Here is a 27,997-nt window from a genome sequence, read left to right as displayed (position 1 = left end):
TGTCAGGTTTTTTAAAGTACTGTTGTATTTTTAGTGCATATTTTGAAGATATAATTTAGCTGCAACATGTTCATAACTCAAGGTAGTGGCGCATCTGTATCTCTGAAAGTTTGGTCAGATTGCTGATGCATATTTTAACTATATTTGTTGTAAACTGTTGACACTTTGATATCAGATTTATATCAGGAGAAAATGAGGGCTGCAGATACTGGAGATGCTGAAGAAGGGCTCATGCCCGAAACATTGACTCTCCTGCTCCTTGGATGCTGCCTGACCAGCTGCGCTTTTCCAGCATCAGATTTATATCACCCTTGTAAATACAAAAAAGTCTCTCTGTGCAAGCATTCTGTGCTTACTTAAATGTACACTGTGTGTGGGGCTTAAACTTTGAACCTAACTGTATTAATTTCTTTCTGCTAGGCCTTTCCTGAAGCAGCAAAGAATGTACTTTGTCTTTGCACAGATGCTGACTTCTGTTTCAGCATGGCTTACTATAATTTTATTAATAACTGTCAGTTTGATGCCTGACGTTATGGTAAAAGTCTTGAGCAAGCACCCAGACAAAGGCAGACTGCAGGTAGGTGTTGAAACATCAAAATGTCATTCACTTTTTGACATTATATGTTTGTATGCAACCTGTATTCTTGTCAAGTGACCATTTAACATCTGTTAGAGTAAACAACTGACCATAGGTATACAGATATGACTGAAAGCTAAGGATAATATCATATTGTTACTCACGTATTCTGAATAAATTGCTTTCTTGCATTGTTTAAGTGTTATAACTTTGCATTTCCAAAAATATATTTATCAGGGAGCAAAGCTTGACAATAGATTGTTGTGTTTTTCTATTTTGCTGTTAGTATCACTTAATATTGCCAGGAGAATTTTTACTAATTGGAGGGGAACAGGAAATCTTTTCCTCGAATATAACTTCTGTTTGGTGTGATTACAATAAAATGCTTGTACATTACTTTCTGAGAGGCCGGTGTAAATGAGTAATTATTCCACCTTTATAACCTAAATAGCTTTTAAATTGGTTTTTGTCAAATCTTAGTTTTCACCCAAATCTGCTGAAAAAAATTGCACAAAGAAAATGAAATTGTTTTCAGTAGCTGAGTATGTTTTTCTTATGTCAATACTTTTTCTGTGAAAATAATTAAGATACAGGAAGTTTTTGTGGATTTTCCAAATCCGCTTGCTGCTGTTTCTAGAAGGAAAAGATATTCCTGCTTCAATAATTGCAGATCACTGTGATTATCCACCTCCTAATTGAGATTTAGCAGAAGAAATTAATTTTCTCTGATCTCCCATGCTCTGCATTGTAACTAATCCTGACAAACTCGAGGGAGCAATACACCCCCTTGTGCTGATTTTCCATGATTTCAAACATTAAAGTTTATTTTCAAAGATTTGGCAAACTCATTTTTTTGCTCTTGGGAAGCAATAGCTACTTCAACTAAACCACTAAAATGAGGTATAAATGATTTGCTGCATGCTGGAGGATGCAGGAGTGTATATGTCCATCTGTGTTTGTGTATAGTGGGAGAGGTTTAACAGGGAGAGAAACAATTTCTATATTGTGAAGTTTAAAGGATGGGAAATAAGACTGGAAAGGATAGCTGAAAGAGAAATTATGGCATTTAGATAATTTAGATGCAAAGTAAGTCATAAATTTATAAACTAAATTCCAGTTCGTACTTCACCTAATTGTGGCTTAGAAAATGCTGGCTTAATCTTCTTTCTAAATCAGAGTTTTCACTGTGGACTGAAAATACAGGAAAACTATTACTTTTGAATCACATCTATTTGTGTTTTTGAGAAGTTTAAAAGATGCCATTTTAACCCTGCCTTGCCTGTAAAGTTTATTTACACAAATCATGTCAAATAATCTATCCACTGTATTTAGATTTTCCGGACAGTAACTACTTCTGCATTGTTTTTGGAAACCAGTAATGAGTGCAATGTTTAATTGAAGAACAGCCAACTTTTGGATTTTGTAGGAGCACTTTATTATCCATTATTTGTAGTGTAGGTTTGGTCTGCCTATCTGATATTTTGGTGCCTTTTAGAATGGTTTTGTGCTATCGTCATGTGTATGCACTAACTTCCATCCTCACTCCCAAACTCTGGTTTCATTCATCATGATAATTAGGTGCTTTAAAAAAACAAAGTAAACCTCATCTGAATTTCAGTAGTGGATTGTGTGAAAGACTGTAAACAGGAAGAGTGACACGGAAATCTCAGAAATTTACGTCACGGGAGGAGGCCTGCAGCTCATCAAATAAGTGTTGTCTGACAAGTGGCCGTCCAGCATAATCCCGTTTTCCAACTTTTGGTCTGGCATTCCAGTTCAAGTGGCAATCCAAGTATTAAATGTTGAGACTTTCTCTCCCATCTATCCAGGCAGTGAGCTGTGGATCCCTATCACTCTGTAGGTGAACCCATTCTAAAACCCATTAGTTTAAATCTATATCCTCTTGTTATTGATATTCCATCTTTGTCAATGTATTATAAAAAGAAAGCTGGAGCTGTAAGATCACAGCATCTCTCCACTTATTTGGAGGTGGTCTAGGGTGAGGAAAATCAGTCTAAATTTGTGTTCTATTATATTAAAGCTAAGGAATTAACTTTGCCTTGTCTGGTTTCTCTGGTGTCTAATTTTTAATGCAGTAATTTCAGTAACTTCTAATGACTTGAAATAGGAAAGTGCTGGGAATACTTTCTCAGATGCTGATAAGTGTTCCCAGCAGTGCAGGTCAGTTAGCTCATTTGGCTGGACATCTGTTTGCAATGCAGAGTGATGCCAATAGCATGGGTTCAAAGTTTGTGAGAAGATTTGTAACTCGGGTGCTCGTTGTTGGGGTTCTGTTCGCCGAGCTGCGAATTTGTGTTGCAGACATTTCGTCCCCTGTCTAGGTGACATCATCAGTGCTTGGGAGCCTCCTGTGAAGCGCTTCTGTGATCTTTCCTCCAGCATTTGTAGTGGTTTGAATCTGCCGCTTCTGGTTGTCAGTTCCAGCTGTCCACTGCAGTGGTCGGTATATTGGGTCCAGGTCGATGTGCTTACTGATTGAATCTTCATAGCCACATACGCAGATGACAAGCAACATGAATTCGACTGGGACAACACTACTATTATAGGACAAGCCAAACAGAGAACAGCCAGGGAATTCCTAGAGGCATGGCACTCATCCACAGATTCAATCAATAAGCTCATCGACCTGGACCCAATATACCGACCATCACAGCGGACAACTGGAACTGACAACTGGAAGCGACAGATTCAAACCACTATAAGTGCCGGAGGAAAGATCACAGAAGCGCTTCACAGGAGGCTCCCAAGCACTGAGGATGTCACCTAGACAGGGGACGAAACATCTGCAACACAAATTCCCAGTTCGGCGAACAGAACCACAACAGCATGGGTTCAATTCCTGTACAAGCTGAGGTTACCATGAAGGGCTCTCCTTTTCAATCTCTCCCCTCACCTAAGGCATGGTGACCCTCAGGTTAAACCACCATCTTTCTCTAATGAGAGAGTAGCCCTATGGTAAGGTTATCGTGACTTCACCTTTCCAGGATGTGTTTTATTTCAGATTTCCAAAATGCATACTAATTTGCTTGTACTGACTATTGGACTTACTAGAGAGCTAGATATGTTAATCAAATGAAAGTAATAATGTACCTGTGATTAGATTTTACTGGTTATTAAAATCTTTACTCAGTCCTTCTGAGGTAGGAGTAATACCACATGCAGAAAAGTTCAAGTACTAAATGAGGTGAAAATTAATGTTAATTAATCAGTGGTTTTTGTTCAATCAGTGGGGTCTAAACAAAACACAGCTTGGTACTTAACAGTTTTCTGATATTTTCATAATGGCAAGACTGAATTCAAGAATACTCGCGCTATATTTTGCTTATCTTCTTTTTCCTTCTCTCTTTAACATCTCAAATTTGTGCTCTTGCCTAAAATACTTCTGTTAATCTCCTTTCCACTTTCTATTCTTTCCCCACCCATCTTCCTGCTATGAACCAGGCAAGGCAACACTTGCCTTCTTCCAGACAGTCAACGGTCTTTATGCTCTCTCAAACTTCCAGCAACCAAAGTTTCTCTTGGAGTGATTGAGGTGATTTCTTGTTTTGTGCATAACTTGTATGTTTTTATCTAGCATGTGCAACCTGTTCATTATTTCATTTTGTTTTGGTAGATTTGGATGTGTACTCATGCTCATTTAGGTGCACATCTCTGATATCTCAAGCATGCTTTTCACGAGTACACACGCCTTGAGTTTCTAAAATTACTTTGAATTTATTTCAAGTATTGACCAAAAGATATTTGTTGTGAACTAAAACTGCTTTTGTATTTTAGCTCTGTTTCTGAGAGCCTGTCATCTTTCAAGTGAATCATGGTATTTATAATTGTCAGTTTGTCCCCTGTAGTCTGATGGCATACCTATGATTTTAGGTCAAACTGGATCTATAAATTGATGATAAAGCTTAAGTTCTGTCACTCTGCTCATGGACTGAACCCACATAAGAAAAAGAAATTTAAGTGCTCTGTTCTGCAAACAATGTAACCAGTAACCCCAGAGGAACAGGCTTTGATGGATCTTTGTAAGGATTCCTAGCTTTGTTTGCTTATTAACACTGAGCTAAGTGAGAGCAGCATCCAGTTACTACTAACATTTGGTTCAGTGTTGTAATGTATTTACTGTATACTTTCCAAAAGGTGATAAATGTCAAATTGATCTTTTGATCTACATAAAAATAATGGGAAGTGTAAAGTTGTATTTGGTCAGAGGGTTTGTAGTTGATTTACTTGGTCATCCCTATGGGAGGGAGGAAGTGTAATTATGCCATAACAGCATTCATTTCAATTATTACAATATCATTTAAATGCACGTTCAGTGTTAATTATATGTGCCTTGTTATTGTATGTGCTTGGCTATTTGTTTTGCTTTTCTCACCTCACACTAACAGTATCTTTAGTGTATGGATAAGTTTTTTTGATGTCAGACAGTATAAACATTGATATTAATTCTTATTTCTGTTGATTTAGATTGGAAAAAATGTATGCTGTGCATAGCAAAGGCTGGATTCTTGATCTTTCTGTCTAAATATTTGTTTAAAATCCTTTTTATGATTTTCAAAAGCATGTATTACTCTGCTGATAACGTTTAGATATTAGTGATTGTTGTTCGATGTACCTCATTGGTACTCTGGTTGAATATGACCAAAAAAAGTGTTCCCTCCTTCACCAGTACTAAACTGAGAAGGGGTGGATGACGTGTTACATACAGCCCAACTTTAAATTGTGAATACTAGGTTGAACTAATGAAAAAACTCAGACTAGGGAACACAGCTAGTAGAAAGTGTGCTCAATTTAATCCAGATATTAAAATATGCAGTTCATCATGTGTCATCATGAATAAGCAGTTACTGCTGTTCAAAGTCCACCTTTCTAAATAGTGGAATCACAATTGAACATGTTAAGTTTCTTGTCAGTACTATGGGCAAGGGGTTGCTGACTTAGCTCTCACATTCTGATTAATTATACAACTCCCCATATTTATACTGAGGAATTAATTGTACCTGGAATTCTCTGGACAAGAACTTAAATTTACGCAACAACAGTAGCTTATATTTTATATTCCATCTTAAGATATCTCAAGATTCTTCACAAGCGTTTTTATGAAGCAAAATTAGGCACTGAGTCACATAAAGTAGTAATATTGCTGATGGCCAAAAACTTTGTTACAGTACAAAAACACAAGTTGCTGGAAAAGCTCAGCAGGTCAGGGAGCATCTGTGAAGAGAAATCAGAGTTAACGTTTCGGGTCCAGTGACCCTTCCTCAGAAGTGTTAACCCTGATTTCTCTTCATTGATGCTGCCAGACCTGCTGAGCTTTGTCAGCAGCTTTTGTTTTTGTTTGATTTACAGCATCCGCAATTCATTCGGTTTTCACTTTGTAATACCTGCTACTTTGACAGAAAGCCTTCGAGGAAGAAAGATAGTGAGCCAGAGGAGATTTAAGAGTCAGATGCCGATACAACTTAAGTCATGGTGGAATGATTAAAATTGGGAATGCTCAAGGATGGAATCATACCAGCAGAGACATCTCAAAGGATTGTTAAACTAGAGGAGGTTACAAACTTAGGGAGGGGTGGGGACATTGGAAGGGTTTGAAAATAAAAATTAGTTTTTCAAATAGAGGCTTTGCATGTCTGGGAACTTGAAGACTAACCCACAGGTTTGCATGTAAAGGATACAGCTTGCAGAGTTTTGAATGACCTCAAATTTGTGGAGGGTAGAATGGAGGAGACCATCCTCTTGTGTATTGAAAAAGTCAAGTGTAGAAGTAATCAAGGCATGAATGAGGGTTTCAGCAGCTGTTGAACTGAGATGGTGTGAGGTTGGCCATTGTTGTGGAGTGAGAAATGGGCAATCCTTCCGAAGGTATTGATATGGGGTCGACAAGCTCATGTCTTGATCCTAAAGCAAACAGAGTTAAAAATCTCACAACATCCAGATTACAGCCCAACAGGTTTATTTGAAAGTACAAGTAAATGCAAACAGTTATTTTATCAAACAAAAAGTCTCACATTATAGTCCAACAGGTTTATTTGGAAACACTAGCTTTCGAAGCATTGCTTTTTCGTCAGATGGTTGAGGGAACCACTTGATGAAGGAGCAATGCTTTGGAAGCTAGTATTTGCAAGTAAGCGTGTTGGACTAGAACTTGGCGTTGAGTGATTTTTAACTTTATCCATCCCAGTCCAACACCAAGTCATGTTTATCAAACTAGTTTAATTTTAGACGATTGCCAGGCAAAAGAAATGTTTTAATAACCAGCTATTGTATATCCATGAGAGGAAGATATTGTTAACTGCCTTCATAGATTCGAAGAATTAGATCTAATATAGAAGAGCTGCAGTATACCAGGGCAGTGTTCATGATTGGCTGCTTAATGTGGCTTGTTATGATTTAAATAAAGAGACTGGAAACTAGAGACAGGATTCTTGCACCTCAAACGCAGTTAGATTACTTAAAAGATTTACAGCTTCCTCATACACTCTATACTTAGGCTGCATAAGGCTACTACTTAAACTTTCAACAATGTCTGTCAGCTACTTGGAGTGTCCAAAAGATTTGGCTGTTGGCAACTTGTATCTGTTTTCTGGTTGTGGATAATTGTGATCTCTTTACAGGAATAGAGACTGCACCATCTATTTCCACTGTAGATTTCTCAGTAGTAAGGTTTTGAGACTCTAATCTGATAGTGAGTTTAATTTGTGCCAACTGAGCAAACACACAAGTCGTGAAAAACTATGCTTCTTTTGTCACTGGCATTGAAAAGTGATCATGTTCTTGCACTGAATCCTAAAGTACGTACAATATTTCTACTATGAAATGTTATTTAACCCAGGATTTGACAGAAGTAGAAGAATAATGATGACGTGTTTTCCATTCTTAATTATACTTAATCAAAAACTTTGTATGTATTTATCTGTCCTTGATATAAATCTAAACTCTAGCTAAATGTACTGCTTAACCAAATGTTGAAATGTGGTAAATAGAAAGACATTGGAAATTCTACAAAATATAAATTGGAGGCAAACTACTCTTCATTCAAGTGCTCTGTCTAGATTTATAGATGAAGACCTGAATGAAAAATAAATGTACTGTACTTAATTATTTCAACCTTTGCAAAAACAAAACAGTTCCGAAGCAGAGTAGCAGCACCTGGTCATTGTATCTACACCCAGTAAAAGTACAGATCAACAGCATTGTGTACTTCATATAGAATCACTCCAACCCCTCCTCGTTTGGCAGTCCCTTGGGGCCCGGGATGGCTTGCTTCCACTCCAGGTGGGGTGAGAGGAGATTCTGCTGAATAGTCCAAACCTGGACCCTCAGAACAAACAAAATTACAGCATAGGAACAAACCCTTCGCCCCTCCAAGCCTGCGCTGATCTAGATTCTCTATCCAAACCTATCATCAATTTTCTAAGGGTCTGGATCCCTTTGCTCCCTGCCCATTCATGTATCTGTCTAGATACATCTTAAATGATGCTATTTTCCCCGCCTCTATAACCTCCACTGGCAACGAGTTCCAGGCACCCACCACACTGTGTAAAGAACTTACCACGCATATCTCCCCTAAACCTTTCCCCCTCACTTTGAACTTGTAACCCCTTGTAATTGAATCCCCCATTCTGGGAGAAAATGCTTCTTGCTATCCACCCTATCTATACCTCTCATGATTTTGTAGACCTCAATCTCAAGTCACCTCTCAACCTCAGTCTTTCTAATGAAAATAATCTTAATCTACTCAACCTGTCTTCGTAGCTGGCACCCTCCATACCAGGCAACGTCCTAGTGAACCTCCTCTGTATCCTCCAGTGCATCCAGATCCTTTTGGTAATGTGGCAACCAGAACTGTATGCAGTATTCCAAATATGGCCAAACCAAAGTCTTATACAACTGTAGCTCTTGTACTCAATACCCTGTCCAATGAAGGAGAGCATGCTGTATGCCGCCTTGCCCAGTCTATCGACCTGTGTTGCCACCTTCAGGGAACAATGGACCTGAATTCCCTAGATCTCTTTGTACATCAACTTTCCCTACAACTTTTCCTTTTACTTATAATTCACTCTTCAATTGGATCTTCCAAAATGCGTCATCTCACATTTGCCGAGATTGAGTTCCATCTGCCATTTCTCTGTTTAACTCTCCAATTTATCTATGTGCTGTTGTATTCTCTGACAGTCCCATTCACTCTCTACTACTCCACCAATCTTAGTGTCATCTGCAAACTTGCTAATCAGACCATTCATATCTAACTCCAGATCATTTATGTATGTCACAAATAACAGTGGTCCCAACACTGATCCCTGTGGAACTCCCTTCCACTACTGCTCTCTGTCTCCTTTTGCACTGCCAGTTCTCTATCCATGTAGCTGGTACACCCTGGACCCCAAGCAACTTCACCTTCTCTATCAGCCTAAAATGGGAAACTTTAACAAACGTCTTACTGAAGTCCATGTAGATGACATCTGCAGCCCTTCCCTCATCAATCAGTTTTGTCACTTTCTCAAAGAATTCTGTTCAGTTGGTAAGACATGACCTTCCCTGCATAAAACCATGTTGTCAACACTATTAAGCCTATTTTCTTCCAAATGGGAATAGATCCCATCTCTATTTTTTTTCAGCAGCTTCCCTACAGGCTCATCAGGCTCACCTGTCTATAATTACCTGGATTTTCCCTGCAACCCTTAAACAAGGGGACAACACTAGAAATTCTCCAGTTCTCCAGGATCTCACCCGTGTTCAAAGATGCTGCAAACGTATTTGTTAAGACCCCAGCTATTTCCTCTCTGCTTCCTTCAGTAACCTAGAGTATATAGCGTCCGGGCCTGGGAACTTAATGCCTTTTAGAATACTCAACACTTTGTCCCTCCTTATGCTGACTTGGCCTGGAGTAATCAAACACACATCCCTGATCTCAACATCTGTCATGTCCCTCTTCTCGGTGAATAGCAATGCAAACTACTCATTAAGAATCTCACTCATTTTCTCTGACTCCGCACATAACTTTCCTCCTTTTTCCTTGAGTGGGCAAACCCTTTCCCTGGTTACCCTCTTGCTCCATATATACGAATAAAAGGCTTTGGGATTTTCCTTAACCCTGTTTGCTAAAGATATCTCATGACCCCTTTTAGCCCTCTTAATTCCTTGTTTCAGATTGAACCTACATTCCCAATATTTTTCCAGACTCTTACCACAGGTGGGGCAGATGGTGTTTGATGAGGCAAGTGGGTGGGACCCTCTGGATTCTGCACGCTTTTTCCGCTATTTGTGCTTGGCTATCACTTGCTCCATCAGTAATGCTCGAAGTGGTTGGCACCATCAAATGTTTCTTTTGTTTGTGCATTCTAAGGCATGTGATTCTCATGTGTCGAAGGGATGTTGCATTTGTTTACGGAGGCTTTCACGGTACCCTTGTATCATTTTCACTGCACTCCTAGTGATCACTTAACATTGTGGAGCTCAGGGTAGAGCACTTGTTAGGTAGTTTTGTGTTCTGTGTATGAACTTTGTGGCCTCTGAATCACAGCTTGTTGTCAGTGATTGAATCTGAGGATCTTGGCCTGGATGAAGACCGTAATGTTGGCACATCTATCTTGCCAGAGGATTTGCAGAACTTTGCAAAGGCAGTACTGGTGATAACTCTCCAGGAATTTGAGGTGTGAGACATTAAATGATACTAACCATGCCATCCACCAGCAAATGGATTTATCAAATGATCCTCATGAACCAGCTTATAATTATATGCTGTTTTACATTCCAGGGCTTTTCCTTCTGGTGAATTATTTTTATTATTTGGGGAGTAATACATTTTCATAGATCTCCCTTGATTTCCTGAGGGCAGACAGTGCCACAGGCTGTTGCCTGGCCAGTATGCTTGTTTTGTGATGATGATATAGTGTGAGGTAGTGGACCCCAGCATTGTGTCCTTCAAGGGATTTGAGATCAGCCTGGAAGCAATGCTACATGGGTGAATGTCTTCTCCCTAAAACTCTTAACCTAAGGTAATGAATGCAGGGAGTCAGAATTGTCCAGTGGGTGCTTATTATCTAATCTAACCCAGAAAAAGCCTAATGATTGTCTCAAATGTCCCTAACTTGAAGGAGAGAAAGCTCTAACTCTTGATCTCTAACCATTGACCTCTACCAGAATGAAAAGTAGTTCAGGCTCTGATGGAATCAATCCCTTGGGTGATGTGCAGTCCTTCTGAAAGTCAGTAGGTTCAGAAAATGTTTAGACATGGGTTTAAAATTTATTGTTTAAAATTTATTATTATTTAAATTTATTTAAAATTTATTAATCCAAGTATTGATTTTAAATTTCTCTGTTCAAAATACTGGGATGAACTGCATATTACAGATGAAGTTGTATATTCCATTATTTTCATATTGAGTAATTTATGGAAGCAACATAGTGCAAATTATATTCTAAATATTCTGGGTGGGTTACTCTTCAGAGGGTCAGTGTGGACTGGTTGGGCCGAAGGGCCTATTTCCACACTGTAGGGAATCTAGTCTAATCAAAATAAGTCTGTCCAGGCCTCAACTTCTGCAGATTACCAAATGTTTGTGTTGTTACTTTCATTGCAAATTTAAGACTATGAATATGCCTTTCTGAGAAGAGGTTTTAAGCTCCCTGACGGTTACTACCTCATGCAGTTTGTGTTACATAAGTGTTCTAAGTTTCTCCCCTCATTGTTGCAGAAATATTTGGTCTATAACAAGGCTGCTGATACAGTTTCGACCCCCAGATCCCCTGTCGAACCACTTCTTGCAAGATCATTCTCAATTGAATCATGATTACCACTGACAGGTACAGGTATTTTGGTGGTTATCTCCTAGTTTGATCTTCTGTTTAGTTTGGATTAGTTTGATATTTTTATTTGTTAGCTCTGATTCTGAATACATATAAGCAGATTAAGGATAAATGCTTGTATTATTGCAAACAGTTAATTATTTTCTTTGGGATGTGGCATTTGTTACCTATCCCTAATTGCCCCTGAACTGAGTGATGTACAAGACCATTTGAGAGGTAATTTAAAAGTTGACCACATTGCTCTGAATCTGAAACTACAAATATGCCAGACCAAATTTTGCAATTTTTTTAAGGACTTCAATGAACCATGGATCATATGACAATTAATAAAAGTTTAATGGTCACCATTCTAGATTTTATTAATCGAATTTAAATTCTAATAGCTGTCATAACGGGATTTGAATCCAGGCCCCCAGAGCATTTATATTACTTATACAATGATATTATCAATATACTAAGGGTAGATGGTGGCACAGTATATCACACCATATTACATGTAATTGAATAGGTAGCCACTGGCCTTCTATTTTACACAAGATTTTTATTTACTGTTCGTGTGGGGTGCTTCCATATGATTACACGTGCATTCTGTGTGAATATAGTTTTGGCTATGGCTGTTGCATGCAAAGCTTGTTTTGTAAATGTCAGATTTGTTCTGAATGAATTGCACAATGCTCTAGCATGCTAAGTTTTCAATATACTGTTCTGTGCATGTTTGTTTTTCCTTGATTACTGTGTCCTACTGTATGTGGGGCAGTTTTGAAATGGGTATATTAATTAATATTTTAAGATGCTGAAAATCTATGCTGCACATGATCTTAGGTATGAAATGAACACATCCTCCTAACATTGCATTCTTGATTGTGTAGAATGATTTGCATTTTATTTCCAGTCATTCTTAGATGAAAAAAGGTTCAAAAGTCCTGCACATGTAACCATGATCCCCTCATGCCATCCTCCTTCACTGTACCATTTACCAGAGGTACTCTACTTGAGTCTGACCATTCTCTCATCATTACGTGCTTCCATTTTGATGAATGCATATGCTTCCATGTATTGTTGAAACTGATTTATCTCCTGATCTCTCTCTGTCTGACTGGCTAATGGTAGAAAAAGCATTTGCAGAATCAAAGTGCCAAATATTACCTCCTACTATGTCCTTCTAAGTTACTTTATTGATCTTTAAATATGTATGATTGTACTTTGAGCCATCTGGGAATACCTTCTTTCCTCCATTTGTTTTGTTTGATAATGTAGGCAGTGCCATATTGTGAATGGCTGTGAGAATTTTTGCCTGATTCAGAAAAATATAAGTTCAAGTTGTTCAAACATAAACACAGAACCTATGTATGCCTATATTGTATCATTCCATATGTTCCTGTTGGAGATTGAGTGTCTGAGAAGCAAATCATAGGGAGAGATGTTTTCACTATTTCAAGTGGAGTTTAAAGACTAATTCCACTTAGTAAAGGAAGGAGTTTCATTAGATTCTTAGCCAACATTTTCATGCATCGAGTGCTTTTTGTACAATAAGAAAAAATCAAACAGATAATGAACATGCCAGTTTCAAAGACATAATTTTGATAGTCATAATTTTGAGAAGCAAAGTTTCCTTTTTACTGGACGTTGTTACTGAAAGGTTAAAAATTCAAGTCTGAAAACTAGACTTCCAATCAAATTCCACTTGGATCATTTAAATGGGCTTCACTATATATAATATTGAGGCCACAATTTGATCAGCCAACAGTAGGAGCAGTCAAAGACCTAAATGACCTACTACTCTGAATTTGAATGTTGCATTGAAGCTTGAACTAATCAAATCTTTTCACCCCTCACTCGTATTATGACCCAGGTTCCTAATAGCTGACTACCTTCTGCTTATACCTTTTCACATGGCTGCTTACTTCAACTTTGATAGTCACTCAGTTGAATGACTCAATGATCAAATGAGGTTAAACTCAACTAGGTGAAAGTGATCAAACGAGTCAATTTAGATCAACACCTTTTTTAAAAACAAATTTAAGGGTGTCAGGCGCAATCCCTTTTTAATCATTTTCAAGTTATTCAGAGTAATAAGAGCTGATGCTGAACTGCTGGACCTCAAGATACTATTGGTTTTGAGGATGCAATCATGCATATTCAGAACAGATATGCTATGAAGAGGTATTATCTCTGTAATTAAAGTTTCTAGAACAGCTTATTAGGAAAGGGAACCGAGCTCATGAAAAATAGGTATGTAAAATGGAGGATGCTAAAGTTTATGTTCAGCTATGTATATGTTTCTATGTTTTATTACACCTGTCTATTTAAAACGCATTACGAAACACATGGAAAGAAGGTGATCTGGGATCTGCAGTGATAAAGTAGGTGATCTTGTCCCGAGTAAATTAGCAAATTTGTTTGACACTTCAAAAACTATTGAGATCAAGATTGTTGTGCATCAATTTATACAAATACCTTGTGCAATTTTCTTTTTGCCAGACTGTATGGGTGCACACTTCTTTAAATGCAGTCAATACCCGGGTTAATTTAGGAGATCCTCTCTGTTTCCTACATGGAGAGGAATTATAGTAACATTGAGGTATTTGGTATTGTGGCATGAGAGAATTTTAATTCAATAGCTCAATAATTTGTCAAAATCTGTGTCTGCTGGAGTTTCCTTCAAGTACTCTTTGGTTTTCTCCCAAGTCCAAAGATGTGCAAGTTAGATGGATTGTCCATGCTAAATTTTCCAAATAGTCAAGGGATGTGTAGGTTTGGTGTGTTAGCCATGGGCAGTGCAAGGATGGGGGATGGTTCTGGGTGGGATGCCCTTCAGAGGATTGGTGTGGAATTTTTGGGCCAAATGGTCTGATTCCATATTGTAAGGATTTTATGATGATAAAGTGCATAGCTTACGCTGGGGCTATTTTCCCTGGAACATCGGAGGCTGAGGCATGACCTTATAGACGTTTATAAAATCATAAGGGGCATGGATGGGGTAAATAGTCAAGTTCTTTTCCTCAGTGTACTGGAGTCCTAAGCTAGAGGGGCTAGGTTAAAGATTTAGATTAGATTCCCTATAGTATGGAAATTGACCCTTCAGCCCAACAAGTTCACACTGACTCTCTGAAGAGTAACCCACCCTGACCCATTCCCTACCTTTATATTTACCCCTGACTAATGCACCTAACACTATGGGCAATTTAGCATGACAGCACATCTTTGTATTGTGGGAGGAAACCAGAACACCCAGAGGAAACTCACGCAGACACGGAGAATGTACAAACCCCACACAGACGATTGCCCAAGACGGGAATCAAACCCGGGTCCTTAGCTCTGTGAGGCAGCAGTGCTAACCACAGTGCCATCCCAATGTGAGAGAGGGACTTAAGGGGCAATGTTTTCAAGCAAAGGGTGGTGCATGTTTGGAATGGGGGAGGTGGTAGAGTCTGGTATAATTACAACATTTAAAAGGCATCTGGATGGGTACATGAATAGGAAGGGTTTAGAGAAATATGAACCAAGTGTTGGCAATGACATTAATTTAGGCTATCTGACCTGCATGGACGAATTGGACTGAAGGGTCTGCTTCCATGCTGTACAACTCTATGATTTATCTTGTTTCATCAGTTCGTTTACATAATCTTCAAATCAAGTGTCTTTTCTGCATCCAGAGAGCAAAAGGCAAGTGTGTTGGTGTTGGTACAGTTATAATGTTAAATAATCATTAGATTCTCTCCCTAATAAGCTGGTTGTGCATAATGTTTTTCCTCCATCTGTATAAATAAACCAATAAGGAACTGAATTTTGTTATCATCCCAACTGATGGTAATGCTAGAAAAGTCTGATTTGAGAGTAAAATCTGGCTTGATCAGACAATAAGTTTTTTTTTAGATTTTTACTCTGAAGACGAATGACTGAGCAAATTCACAGTAGGCTTCTAATATATTCTTAACAAAGCAGGCAAGCATTTATTGCAAATAACAAAATTTTTATTATTTGTTCATCGGATAGGGGTATCACTGACTGGGCCAATGTTTATTGCCCTCCCTAAATGCCCTACTTAAGAGTCAACTGCATTGCTATGGTTCTGGAGTATCACGTAGAACAGATCAGATAAGAACAGCAGATTTTTTTATCCCCCCTAAATGACGTTAGTGGTTAAGGTGAGTTTTTACAAAAATTAACAGGGCTAGCTTTTAATTCTAAATTGTTATTGAATTAAAATTTCATCATCTGTCACTGTGCAATGTGCCCAGAACAGAAAGATTCAACCTATTATCCCAGCTACTTGTCTTGATTGTGCTCACATTGGTTAGATGGCTCAGTGAGTCTTTTCCTTGAAGGTAAAAGGTACAAACTTACAGGTCAATGCAAGCTTTTATTGGCTTTTGGTCTAATTTTAACAAACGTCCCAAACCAGGCATAAATCTGCCTGTTCTCATCAGAGATGTCATCTGGCCTGAATTTTATTCGCAATCTTTTTCCTTCAAAATTTATTATTAGACTAGAGAGCACATAGCTTGTCTAATTTAAATGGGAAAATGTTTAGTGGTAAGGAAGTTTCTTAGAATGTCATCAAATGCAGCGTTTTTTAAATTAGCAAGGTTTCTTGTTTTTACAGTCAGCCTTAACAGCTATCAGTCTAGGCTTATTTGGTATTACTCTTGTCTGCTGAATCACAAAGTTCCAGATTCAAGTCCCACTATTGGGCTTGAGCATCACAATCAAGGCTGTAACTGTGGTATGAGGGAGTTGGAGGTGTTATTTTGTGGATGAGACTCTGAATTGAGGCCCAATCTGTTTCCTCACCAATGCTCTTACCTAGTCTGGCCTACATGTGACTCCATACCCACAGCAATGTGATTCAATCTTAAGTGCCTTCTGGGCAATTAGGAATGAGCAACAAATACTGGCCTAGCCAATGGCACCCACATCTTATAAATGAATTTTTAAAAAGTGGATGTTCAAATATCCCATGGCCCATTTTTTGAGGAACATATATTGGTGAAACCATCAGGATAAGTTCCCCTGTCTTCTGCAAAGAGTGTCTAAAAAAACCAGTCTCTCAGAAACATATTTTCTGGTCATTATCACATCACTGTTTGTGGGAATTTGCTGTGTTAAAGTTAGTTGGTGAGTTTCCTGTATTACACCAGTGATAACATTTCAAAAGTACTTAATAGATTGTAAAGTTCTTTAAGATATCCCATGACGATCATAAAATTATAAAAATGCACATTTCTATTTTTGTCCTTTGAACGTTAAATACTTGGTTTCGTAATTTTGCAACCCTGCTATCTGTCTTTCATTAATCTTCAAAGCTTTTTGCATATTGCTGCATAAACTTTTTTTAAAGGGAATGCTGCCATTTAAATGTGGTCACAAATGCAAATTAGCTGGCAGAAGTCTTGAATCAACTTCTCTTCTGAATTTTGAAATAATTTGAAGAAACACACTACCTATTTACTGAGGTGTTTCTGTTTTCAATTCCACTTTCCATGCTACATTGGTTGAAAGTTCCTAGTAGAGGTCAAATACTGAGCAGTGGCTACATTTTAATAGAATGGTGACAATTATCAAAGCACATTATTTTGTGTTGAGGAAAAAGAGGAAACACAATTTAAGTCTTGCTATTGACCTTTAGGTATTAAAGCAGAAGTTAAGAGTTGCTGAAACAATAAAACTTGGGTCAAGGATTAGACCATTCGAACCTTATGAATCTTCTCTGCCATTCATGAATCTGATTGTGGTCTCAACACCACAGTGTTTCTGCAGGAGTTCCTCAAGATAGTGTCCTTGGCCTAACCATCTTCAGCTGCTTCATCAATGACTTTCCCTCCATCATAGGTTCAGAAGTAGAGAAGTTCTCTGATGACTGCAATGTTCAGCACAGTTCACAACTCCTCAGATATACTGAAGTAGTCCATGTCCAAATCCTGTAAGACCTGGACAATATTCAGGCTTAGGCTGAATAATGCCTCGCAATAGATAGTGAAGAAGATGCTTGGAATGCTTTCCTTTATTGGTCAGAGCATTGAGTATAGGAGTTGGGAGATCATGTTGAGGTCACTAGTTGGGCCACTTTTGGAATATTGCGTGCACTTCTGGTCTCCTTCCTATCGGAACGATGGTGTGAAACTTGAAGGGGTTCAGAAAAGATTTACAGGGATCTTGCCAGGGTTGGACGATTTGAGCTATATGGAGAGGCTGAATAGGCTAGCACTGTTTCCCCTGAAATGTCGGAGGCTGAGGGGTGACCTCATAGAAGTTTATAAAATCATAAGGGGCATGGATAGGATAAACACAAAGTCTTTTCCCTGGGGTGGGGGAGTCCAGAGCTAAAGGGCATAGATTTAGGGTGAGAGGAGAAAGATATAAAAGGGACCAAAGGGGCAACATTTTCACACAGAGGGTGGTATGTGTATGGATTGAGCTGCCAGAGGAAGTGGTGGAGGCTAGTACAGTTACAGCATTTAAAATGCATCTGGATGGGTATATGAATAGGAAGGGTTTGGAGGGATATGGGTTAAGTGCTGGCAAATTGGGCTAGATTAGATTGGGATATCCGTTCAGGATGGACGAGTTAGACTGAAGGGCCTGTTTCTGTGCTGTATGCCTGTGTCTGAGACAGTGACCATCGACAGGTAAATGCAGGATGGATGTTCTTGATGTTCAGGGAGCCCAGAGCCTGGGGTGACAGAGTAAGGGGTAGGCCTCTTAGGACAGAGATGAGGAGAAATTTCTTTACCCAGAAAATGGTAAGCTTGTGGAATTCTTTACCACGGAAAGCAGTTGAGGCAAAAACATTGAATGTTTTCTAGAAGAATGAAGTTCCAGGGGTTAAAGGAATCAATGGATATGAGGAGAAAATAGGAAAGGGGTACTGAGATCATATTGACTGGCAGAGTAAGCTCAAGGAGTCAGATCGTGTTCTGCTGCTCCTATTTTCTATATTTATAACCCCTTGACATGCAATGGCAATGCCTTCACTGAATTCCCCACCGTCGACATCTTGAGGGTTACCATTGATCAGAAACTGAACTGGACAAGGCACAGTTAAAAATCACACTTCACCAGGTTATGGTCCAACAGGTTTAATTGGAAGCACTAGCTTTTGGAGCAGTGCTTCTTCATCAGGTGTTTCATCAACCTGATGAAGGAGCAGCGCTCTGAAAGCTAGTGCTTCCAATTAAACCTGTTGGACTATAACCTGGTGTTGTGTGATTTTTAACTTTGTACACCCCAGTCCAACACCGGCATCTCCAAATCATGGTCAAGACACGTGTCCCATGACAACGAGGGTAGGTCAGAGGCTCGGAATCCTGCAATGACTACCTTGCCTCCTGACTCCTCAAACCTGCCTCTACCTCCAAGTCGCAAGTTTGGAATGTGATGGAATGCTCCTGACTTGCCTGGATGATTGAGCTCCAATAGCACTGAAGAAGCTTAGCATCATTCAGAACAAAACATCCTCACTTGATCAACTCTTTCTCACCATCTTCAGCATTCACTGTCACTGATGTTTGAGTAGCAGCAGTGTGCACCACTGACCAGATGCACTTTATAGACAGCACCTTCCAAACCAATGACCACTAAATGCCAGAAGACCAAGAGCAACAGTTTTGTTGAGACCATCACCATCTACAAGTGATCCTCCAAGCCACTCACTAGCCAGACCTGAAAATAAATCAATGTTCCTTCAGTGTTGCTGGATTAAAATCCTGGGACATTTTCCCTCAGAGCCTTGTGAGTCTATCTATAGCCCAATGATTGCAGTTGTTCAAGAAGACAGCTCACAACCACCATCTCCAGGACAGTTAAGGGTAAGTAATAAATGTGACCCAATCAGCAATATCCAGATACCATGAGTGTTTTTTTTAAATCTCTTAGCATTAAACCCCTCCAGGAATTTGTGTTTCAATAAAATTACTTCTCATTCTCCATTAACAGCATACTGGATTTACCTGATTAACATTCTTCAAAAGATAAGCCATTCATCCCAGGAATAAATTGATTGAACAAATTAATTGTACATATTTTTTTCAAGTAAGGGAACCAGGACTGTACAAAATTCACTAGCTGTGGTCTTAGCAATGCCCAAACAGCTGAAGCTAAGCTTCCCAATCTTTATATTCCACTCCCCTTGCAATAAACATTCACATTCCATTTGACTTCCAAGTCACTTGCTGTACCTACTTAATAGCCTTTCGTGATTATGCCTCAGGGCCCCCAGATCTGCAGTCTCTTTTCATTGAAATAGCATGTTGTTTTTTTATTCTTTCAGCAAAACATTCACATTTCCCATAGTTGTATCCATCTGCCAATGTTTCAATCTATCTCCCAGAATCTTCATTCCAGAGAAATTTCACTCCTACCTTAAGTCTATGTTCTCACTTAACTGACTCCTCTCAATGTTTTTTTCCTGATTTGCAGAGACAGTTTTCCAGTTCCTTTCCAAGACCACTGACTTAAACTTTCACAATCTGACCGAAACTTTATCACTTCAAACAATGTGAAGATTTCTATTCAATTTCTCCTGGTTTCAAAGCTTCACAAACTAAAGGTTAACTAACTCATTTTTGGGTAAGGAGTCTGTTTCTGGGCTGTGCGGTGTTGGAACTGGTCCTCCTGGGAGCAGATGCGGCGGAGACGAAGGAATTGGGAATATGGGATGGAGTTTTTGCAGGGGGCAGGGTGGGAGGAGGTGTTGAGTGCAAGTACATAGTTCCTTGAAAGTGGAGTAACAGGTAAACAGAGTGGTGAAGAAGGCATTTGGAGTATAGGAGCTGTGATGTCATGTTGCAGCTGTACTGGACATTGGTGAAGTTACTTTCAGAATACCGTGTTCAATTCTAGTCTCCCGGCTATAGGAAAGATGTTGTACAACTTGAAAGGCTTCAGAAAAGATTTACAAGGAATTGGAGGGCTTGAGTTATAGGGAGGGGCTGAATAGGTTGGGGCTCTTTTTCCTGAAACGTCGGGGCTGAGGGGTGACCTGGTAGAGGTTTACAAAATCATGAGGGGCATGGAGCGCATAAATAACCAATGTCTATTTCCCAGGGTAGGGGAATCAAAATTGGAGAGCATAGGCATAAGATTAGAGGGGAAAGATTCAAAAGGGACCTGAGGGGCAACTTTTCCACGCAGAGGGTGGTGCATTATGGAACGAGCTGCCAGTGGTGGTAGTGAAGGTGGGTCCAATTACAACAATTAAAAGGTGGGGAGGGGGGCGTCTAGGTGGATACATGAATAGGAAAGGTTTAGAGGAATATGTCAAATGGGACTAGATTAAGTTAGGATAACTGGTCAGTGTGGATGAGTTGGACCAAAGGGTCTGTTTCCATTCTGTAGAAGTCTATGACTATGGTTCCTGATTCCCTTGAACTAAAACTTAATTCTACTAGGTATCACTTCCTCCTTTCTGAACTGAAGTCTGAGTTCCTCTGTACCAGAACCTTGAACGTTCCAATCTGAAAAAACTAAACAACAGCTTTTTAGTCTATTGTAGGCTTGGCAGTTTAAACATCCTTTAAGGTTACTGGAGTTCTCCCAGTCACTTAACTGCAGTCACTTGCGTTCTTGAATTGTTGCATTTAGGTTAGTGTCCCAAATAACTTTCTGATCTGCTTTTAAAGATTACTTTCATAGAACTGAGCTTATTCTCCATCTAAAAATGATGAATAAATATGTCCCTCTGAGACAGGCAAGAAGTGGTAAGATAAAAGACCCTTGGATGACGAGAGCGATGGAGCTTCTCGTCAAATGGAAGAAGGTAACTTACATAAGGTGGAGGAGGCTAGGGTCAAGCTCAGCTCTACGGGATTACAGGCACGTGAGGAAGGAGCTCAAAAATGGTCTGAGGAGAGCCAGGAGGGGGCACGAGAAAGGCTTGGCAGAACAGATTAGGGAGAACACAGAGGCATTTTGCACTTCTGTGAGGAATAAGAGAATGGCCAAAGAAAGAGTAGGGCCGATCAGGGATAGCATAGGGAATTTGTGTGTGGAGTCTGAGGATGTAGGGGAAGCCCTAAATGAGTTTTTTGCTTCTGTCTTTACAAAAGAAAGAACTTTGTAGTGAATGAAACCTTTGAAGAGCAGGTGTGTATGCTGAAATGGATAGAGATAGAGGAAGCTGATGGACTGAAAATTTTGTCAAACATTAAGATTGACAAGTCGCCAGGCCCGGACCAGATTTGTCCTCGGCTGCTTTGGGAAACGAGAAATGTAATTGCTTCGCCAGTTGTGAAGATCTTTTCATCCTCGCTGTCCACTGGAGTCGCACCAGAGGACTGGAGAGAGGCAAATGTAATTCCTCTCTTCAAGAAAGAAAATAGGGAAATCCCCGGCAATTACAGACCAGTAAGTCTCACGTCTGTAGTCTGCAAGGAGTTAGAAAGGATTCTGAGGGATAGGATTTATGACCATCTGGAAGAGCCTGGCTTGATTAAATGCAATCAACACAGCTTTGTGAGGGGCAGGTCATTCCTCACAAACCTTATCGAGTTCTTTGTGGATGTGACTAGAAAAGTTGATGAGGGTCGAGCTGTGGATGCAGTGTATATGGACTTCAGCAAGGCATTTGATAAGGTTCTGAAAATGTGTCGCTGGAAAAGCACAGCAGGTCAGGCAGCATCCAAGGAACAGGAGATTCGACATTTCGGGCATAAGCCCTTCTTCAGGAATGAGGAAAGTGTGTCCAGCAGGCTAAGATAAAAGATAGAGAGGTGGGACTTGGAGATGCAATAGGTGGAAGGAGGTCAAGGTGAGGGTGATAGGCCGGAGTGGGGTTGGGGGTGGAGAGGTCAGGAAGAAGATTGCAGGTTAGGAAGGCGGTGCTGAGTTCGAGGGATTTGACTGAGACAAGGTGGGGGGAGGGGAAATGAGGAAACTGGAGAAGTCTGAGTTCATCCCTTGTGGTTGGAGGGTTCCTAGGTGGAAGATGAGGCGCTCTTCCTCCAACCGTCGTGTTGTTATGGTCTGGCGATGGAGGAGTCCAAGGACCTGCATGTCCTTGGTGGAGTGGGAGGGGGAGTTAAAGTGTTGAGCCACGGGGTGGTTGGGTTGGTTGGTCCGGGCGTCCCAGAGGTGTTCTCTGAAACTGAAAGTTTTTGGTACTTACTGTCTTTAATTTCTGATATGGCTAGGAAGAACTCTTTGTTTAGTGTATGGATTCTTCTGTGGATGAAGAACAGTAGAGGTCCTTTTCAGGTCTGTGAGAGTGTTATCCTGAGCTGGGGTAGGTCTAATTGCAGGGAATGTAGGTAGCAACGCATGGCTGCAAGTGTGGAACGGAGGATCCGGAGGGAGGTTTGTTGCTGGAGGCTTCGGATTTGTTGTAGGTACTGGTTGTCCCGGTTGGGTCCAAATTTTTTTGGTCAGAATGTAGTCCGGAGTCCGTGCAGGATCAGTCGGTTCCGTAGGCAGGTGCTGAGGAAGGAGATGTGGCTGTGGTAGCGAGTCTGTTTGAGAATGTGGTTGAAGAGCTTCAGTGCAGAGGAGATGACCTGGGGGGTGCAGTGAGAGAGGGACTCACTGAAATCCTTGTAGAGGGAGGAAGAGAGCTTCTTCAAGGAAGGCATCCTTGCAAGAGGATTCGCAGTAGGTTAAAATCTTCGAGGAGAAAGTTGAAAGTTTTTGGTACTTACTGTCTTTATAAGGTTTCCCATGGTAGACTCATTCAGAGGGTCAGGAGGAATGGGATTCAGGGGAACATAGTTGTCTGGATACAGAATTGGCTGGCCAACGGAAGACAGAGAGTGGTAGTAGAAGGAAAATATTCTGCCTGGAAGTCTGTGGTGAGTGGTGTTCCACAGGGCTCTGTCCTTGGGCCTCTATTGTTTGTAATTTTTATTAATGACTTGGATGAGGGGATTGAAGGATGAGTCAGCAAGTTTGAAGATGAATCAAAGGTTGGAGGTGTCATTGACAGGAGAGGGCTGTTATAGGCTGCAGCGAGACATAGACAGGATGCAGAGATGGGCTGAGAGGTGGCAGATGGAGTTCAACCTGGATAAATGCGAGGTGATGCATTTTGGAAGGTTGAATTTGAAAGCTGAGTACAGGATTAAGGATAGGATTCTTGGCAGTGTGGAGGAACAGAGGGATGTTGGGGTGCAGATACATAGATCCCTTAAAATGGCCACCCAAGTGGACAGGGTTGTTAAGAAAGCATATGGTGTTTTGGCTTTCGTTAACAGGGAGATTGAGTTTGAGTCATGAGATCTTGTTGCAGCTCTATAAAACTTTGGTTAGACTGCACTTGGAAGACTGCGTCCAGTTCTGGTCGCCTATTATAAGAAAGATGTGAATGCTTTGGAGAGGGTTCAGAGGAGATTTACCCGGATGGTTCCTGGACTAAAAGGCTTATCTTATGAGGAGAGGTTGACTGAGCTAGAACTTTTTTCATTGGAGAAAAGGAGGAGAAGAGGGGACCTAATTGAGATATACAAGATAATGAGAGGCATAGAGTCGATAGCCAGAGACTATTTCCCAGGGCAGAAATAACCAACACAAGGGGTCATAGTTTTAAGCTGGTTGGAGGAAAGGATAGAGGGGATGTCAAAGGCGGGTTCTTTACACAGAGAGTTGTGAGAGTATGGAATGCGTTGCCAGCAGCAGTTGTGGAGGCAGGGTCATTGGGGACATTAAAGAGACTCCTGGACATGCATATGGTCACAGAAATTTGAGGGTGCATAAGGGCCTGTTCTGTGCTTTACTGTTCTATGTTCTAAAAAGAAAACATAAAGAAACTAAAATTTCGTACACCGGGCTCCTGCAATATAATTCTGATGCATGCTATGTTATTAAGTGCAGCAAAAGTACTACAACATTTAAAATTTGATATGGAAACACTAACCTGTTGAGAACATTGGTTCAGACCTCTGAGGTTAGAGGTATTTCAGATGCATATTCCTACCTTCTCCTTCTAATCCTAATGTGGTGTGTATGTTAACTTGTAATGAAGAGTTTAGTCACTTAACATACACTAGAAATTTCTGGAGCCAGTTTTGCTTTAGATGATATTCTGTCTAATGGAAATATTCCTCCATTCCACCAAACGTTGATTTTTTTTTTAAACAAGGGCTACTATAAAAGTTTGCATTCTTTATATAAGCTGGGAATGCAAATTGTACAGCTGGTAGCATGGTTCCCTTGGATGAGTTGAACTGGCATCGGTCTAGTTTGAAGTTGCACTATTTATGTTGGAATTGTTCAGTATCTGTGCCCTCAATTAACTTTGTAACACCAGGCTAAGAGGAGCTCCTTCTCCGTCAGCGTTACAATTGTCATTTTGTTAAGTGTTAGCGATTTCTGTCCATCCAACATTATCTTCTGTATTTCTTTAAAGAAGTACTAATTTCCCTGCTCTCTTAACCGTTTATCCTGTAATGTGAGTAGGCTAGTGCACTCGTTAGTGCTTGCATTCAGTCTACAGCACAGAAAGAGGTCAACTAATAAATACTCCACTCAAACTTCCTTCCATCCCTGCTCATCCTACCCTCCTCTCACTTGTGCGTATCTAGTGCCACCTTAAATTCATCTTCAGAATGAAACTCAGCTGCTTTATGTGGAAGAGAGTTCCATAAGCTAACCATTCTTTGGATAAGGAAGTTGTCCCTACAAATGGAAATATTTTTGCTACATCTACCTTATCTTAAACTTTTCGATCAGATCATTGTTTAGCCTTCCCTTTTCTACAGAAAACTGCAGTCCGTGACTAGGAGCCTTAAACTATAATAATACTTGTCACAGTGAATCCTTGTACTGCTCCTTTCCAGAGTCCTGTTTAGTACTTGAATAAACTGAGGTAACTCTGGGGGTTCGATTGGAGAAACGCTATTTGTCTCTATCCTTTTGATCGGGAGCAGTAATACATAATATTGCCATGCTGAGCATAGTGTAGTTTCTTAATAACTTTTTGCTTTTTATTGTCCTAGTATTGAGCTTTTTGAAAATTCAAAAATTGAACTAAGGAAAATCACTTTTTTTTAAATTAGATTCCAATTGTTCAGCTTATTCAGGAAATATAAAATATAATCAGAAGTACTATTCGTGTCACAAATGGATTATAATAAGAGATAACAGTCATTGCAAATGGTAGGCATCCTGTTTATTTATACTCTAATTTAAAACATTAAGATACATGTTTTTGATTTCAGATGATGTCTCAAAGTAGCTTATTAGGGATCTAGAAATGCCTTTCCCCTCAATGTGATAGCATGTGCAAAGATTAAAGGTAAAGCCTTCTGTCAGTTTGACTTGTCATTGATAATGTTCACAAAAGATCATTGTATGTTGTGCATGATTATGTATATGTAATAAATTTCAACTTGCATTAAAATAGTATGTAACTATTTTAATTTGTGTGTATTTTTTCCAGAGTTTAAAATTTGCAGAGCCAGAGTTGCTGACAGTGAGATATATTAAAGATGGTCCTTTCAGCAGAAATCCTAAGTCTGAAGTGAATTGATCAACCTGTGAAGAAATAAGTGTGGTCAGACTGATGAATACACAGTAAAACCGCCCTTTATACCCTGTGCCTGTGCTATTATTGGCCCTGAACTTCTTTGGACTTGGCCCTAAGAAATCCATTTAGGGTTATCTGAAAACAAATATGACTTTGGTGTGCAGAGTTTCTGGATCAGAAACTGCAGAGTGATCTGTGTTCTGAGAATGCAATTCTTTTAATGTAATAGGTAAACTAAGTTGCCTTGTTCGGTGGCTTTGTCATATTATTCAACAAAACTTCAAAAATAATCTTGTAAAATGCTTTACCCTTATTCACTCATCAATGTATTTAAGTTCGAGTTGTCATTGTTACAATATATATTTTTTAACCACACTTTAGTAATCAGGAATTAGAAAACCATTTGTCAATAGGTATTGCAAGTTGCTGTGTTTGTGTGATAATGTCAGTTGTGTAACTGAATGCTATTAACCTATTGATTAGACAAAAATGTTTGGTTCAGAGAGATACACAAAGCGACAGTTTCTGTTGGTTTTTATATTTTTAATTCTATCCTAGTGCAATTTGGAATGGCCCATTGTCTATGTTGATAGTATAAAAATCTGTGTCTTTTGAACATTCATTCGCTAGCATCAATTGATCACTGGATTAAGACAACTGTTTCGTTCCTTGCCTCCAGATGAACTATTTACAGATTATTGTACTTTAAACCATATAATGCAAGTTGGTGAAGTAGCACTTACCATAGGAGTTCTAAACATTGGTAGCATTTTTGAAGCATGAATATAAACCAGCATTGTTCAAGTTTTTAAAAAAATCTTACCAGGGAATAGATCATCTTTATAATTCAGGATTAAATATATCAGAATGTATGAGGTATTAGTATAGTTAGTAAGATAATGCACACTCTCGATCTTGAAATGTGATGAATACAAATACTGACATTTTATATATGTACATATAAAAATGAAGTTTCTGTATGAGCTTTAAAAACAGGAATAAACAAATATGCTCTTGAATTACTCTATTTATAACTTGTGCATGTATGGACACAATAGGGCCAACGCCCTCCTAATACTATTCGAGTGATTTTGGCTGTGATATGAAATCCTGACTAGTAGTTTAGAGAGCAAAGAAGCTGAGATTGAATGAGAAGTTAAAAAGATAGTCAGTTTGGAAGCCACAGGGAGCATATACTAGATAAGAAAGGAGTGTGTTTATCAAGGTTAATGGCAGATACAAGGAACCAGGTAAATAATGCAGGTGAGCTGAGGGCACATGGGAGTGTGATATCATAGCTATGACTGATACTTGATTAGAAGATGAGCAGGATTGGCAGCTTAACATTCCTAGTTATTAGGTATTCAGATGATAAAGAGGAGTGAATAGAAGGGGAAGGGGTCATGGTATTGATAAAGGAATCTATTAAGGAGGCATGATATTTTAGAAGGATTATCAAATGAGGTAAAATGGATAGAAATAGAAAACATAAAAGGGCAAACATGCTGTTGGTTGTGTATCGTAGACCCCAAACAGTCAGAGACAGAGAGAATGAATATGTAATTAAAATTCAGAGAAATACAATAATAATCTAGTAGAAATGGGAGGATTTTAACTACCCACATATCAATTGGGACAATTTGTGTGCAACATAGGAAATGAACAAAGTTCTTAACTTGTGTGCAGGAGAACCTTTTTAGCCAGTACCTAGAAAGCCGAACAAGGGAGAGTTGCAGTTTTGGACATAATGTTTGGAAATGAGACCAAGGGCATATCAGTAGATGAGCATTTTGGACAGTTAGATTTAGGATTGTTACAGAAGATGTTAAGGATGGCATGGCAGTGAAAGCTCTAAACTGAGTAAAATTAACATTTTCCAAGGTAAAATTTGGCCCCATTGAGCTAGGACCAACTACTTGCAAACAAACTGTCTTAGATCAATGGGAGGCATTAAAGGAGGAAATATTGTCTGACAGGGCAGATTAGTTCTCATAAAGACAAAGAATGGGATTAGGAACATAGGAACAGAAGGAGGCCATTCAGCCCATTGAGTTTATTCCACCATTCAATAGTGACTGATCTGTGGCCAACGACATATAGCTGTCTTTGGCCCATTAAGCCTTAAGAGCTTTTCTTTA

General features: G+C 39.4%; 1 protein-coding gene across 2 annotated transcripts in view; it reads left to right on the top strand.

Moving 5' to 3' along the window:
- Positions 1-26,878, top strand: part of atp11c (ATPase phospholipid transporting 11C) — a 169,944-nt gene extending 143,066 nt beyond the window's left edge. The window contains exons 28-30 of one of the 2 annotated variants that reach the window (XM_060832398.1): positions 421-577; positions 11,296-11,404; positions 25,773-25,861. In XM_060832398.1, the coding sequence (XP_060688381.1) occupies positions 421-577; positions 11,296-11,391 (253 nt within the window). In that variant the 3' untranslated portion in view covers positions 11,392-11,404; positions 25,773-25,861. Of the gene's footprint in view, positions 1-420; positions 578-11,295; positions 11,405-25,772 lie in introns of both variants that reach the window. The other variant, XM_060832399.1, reaches the window with a different exon arrangement.
- Positions 26,879-27,997: the final 1,119 nt, after the last annotated feature.

The sequence above is a fragment of the Hemiscyllium ocellatum genome, chromosome 11 (genome assembly GCF_020745735.1).
Source record: "Hemiscyllium ocellatum isolate sHemOce1 chromosome 11, sHemOce1.pat.X.cur, whole genome shotgun sequence".
Lineage (NCBI taxonomy): Eukaryota > Metazoa > Chordata > Chondrichthyes > Orectolobiformes > Hemiscylliidae > Hemiscyllium > Hemiscyllium ocellatum.
This window is presented reverse-complemented; position numbering and strand designations above follow the sequence as displayed.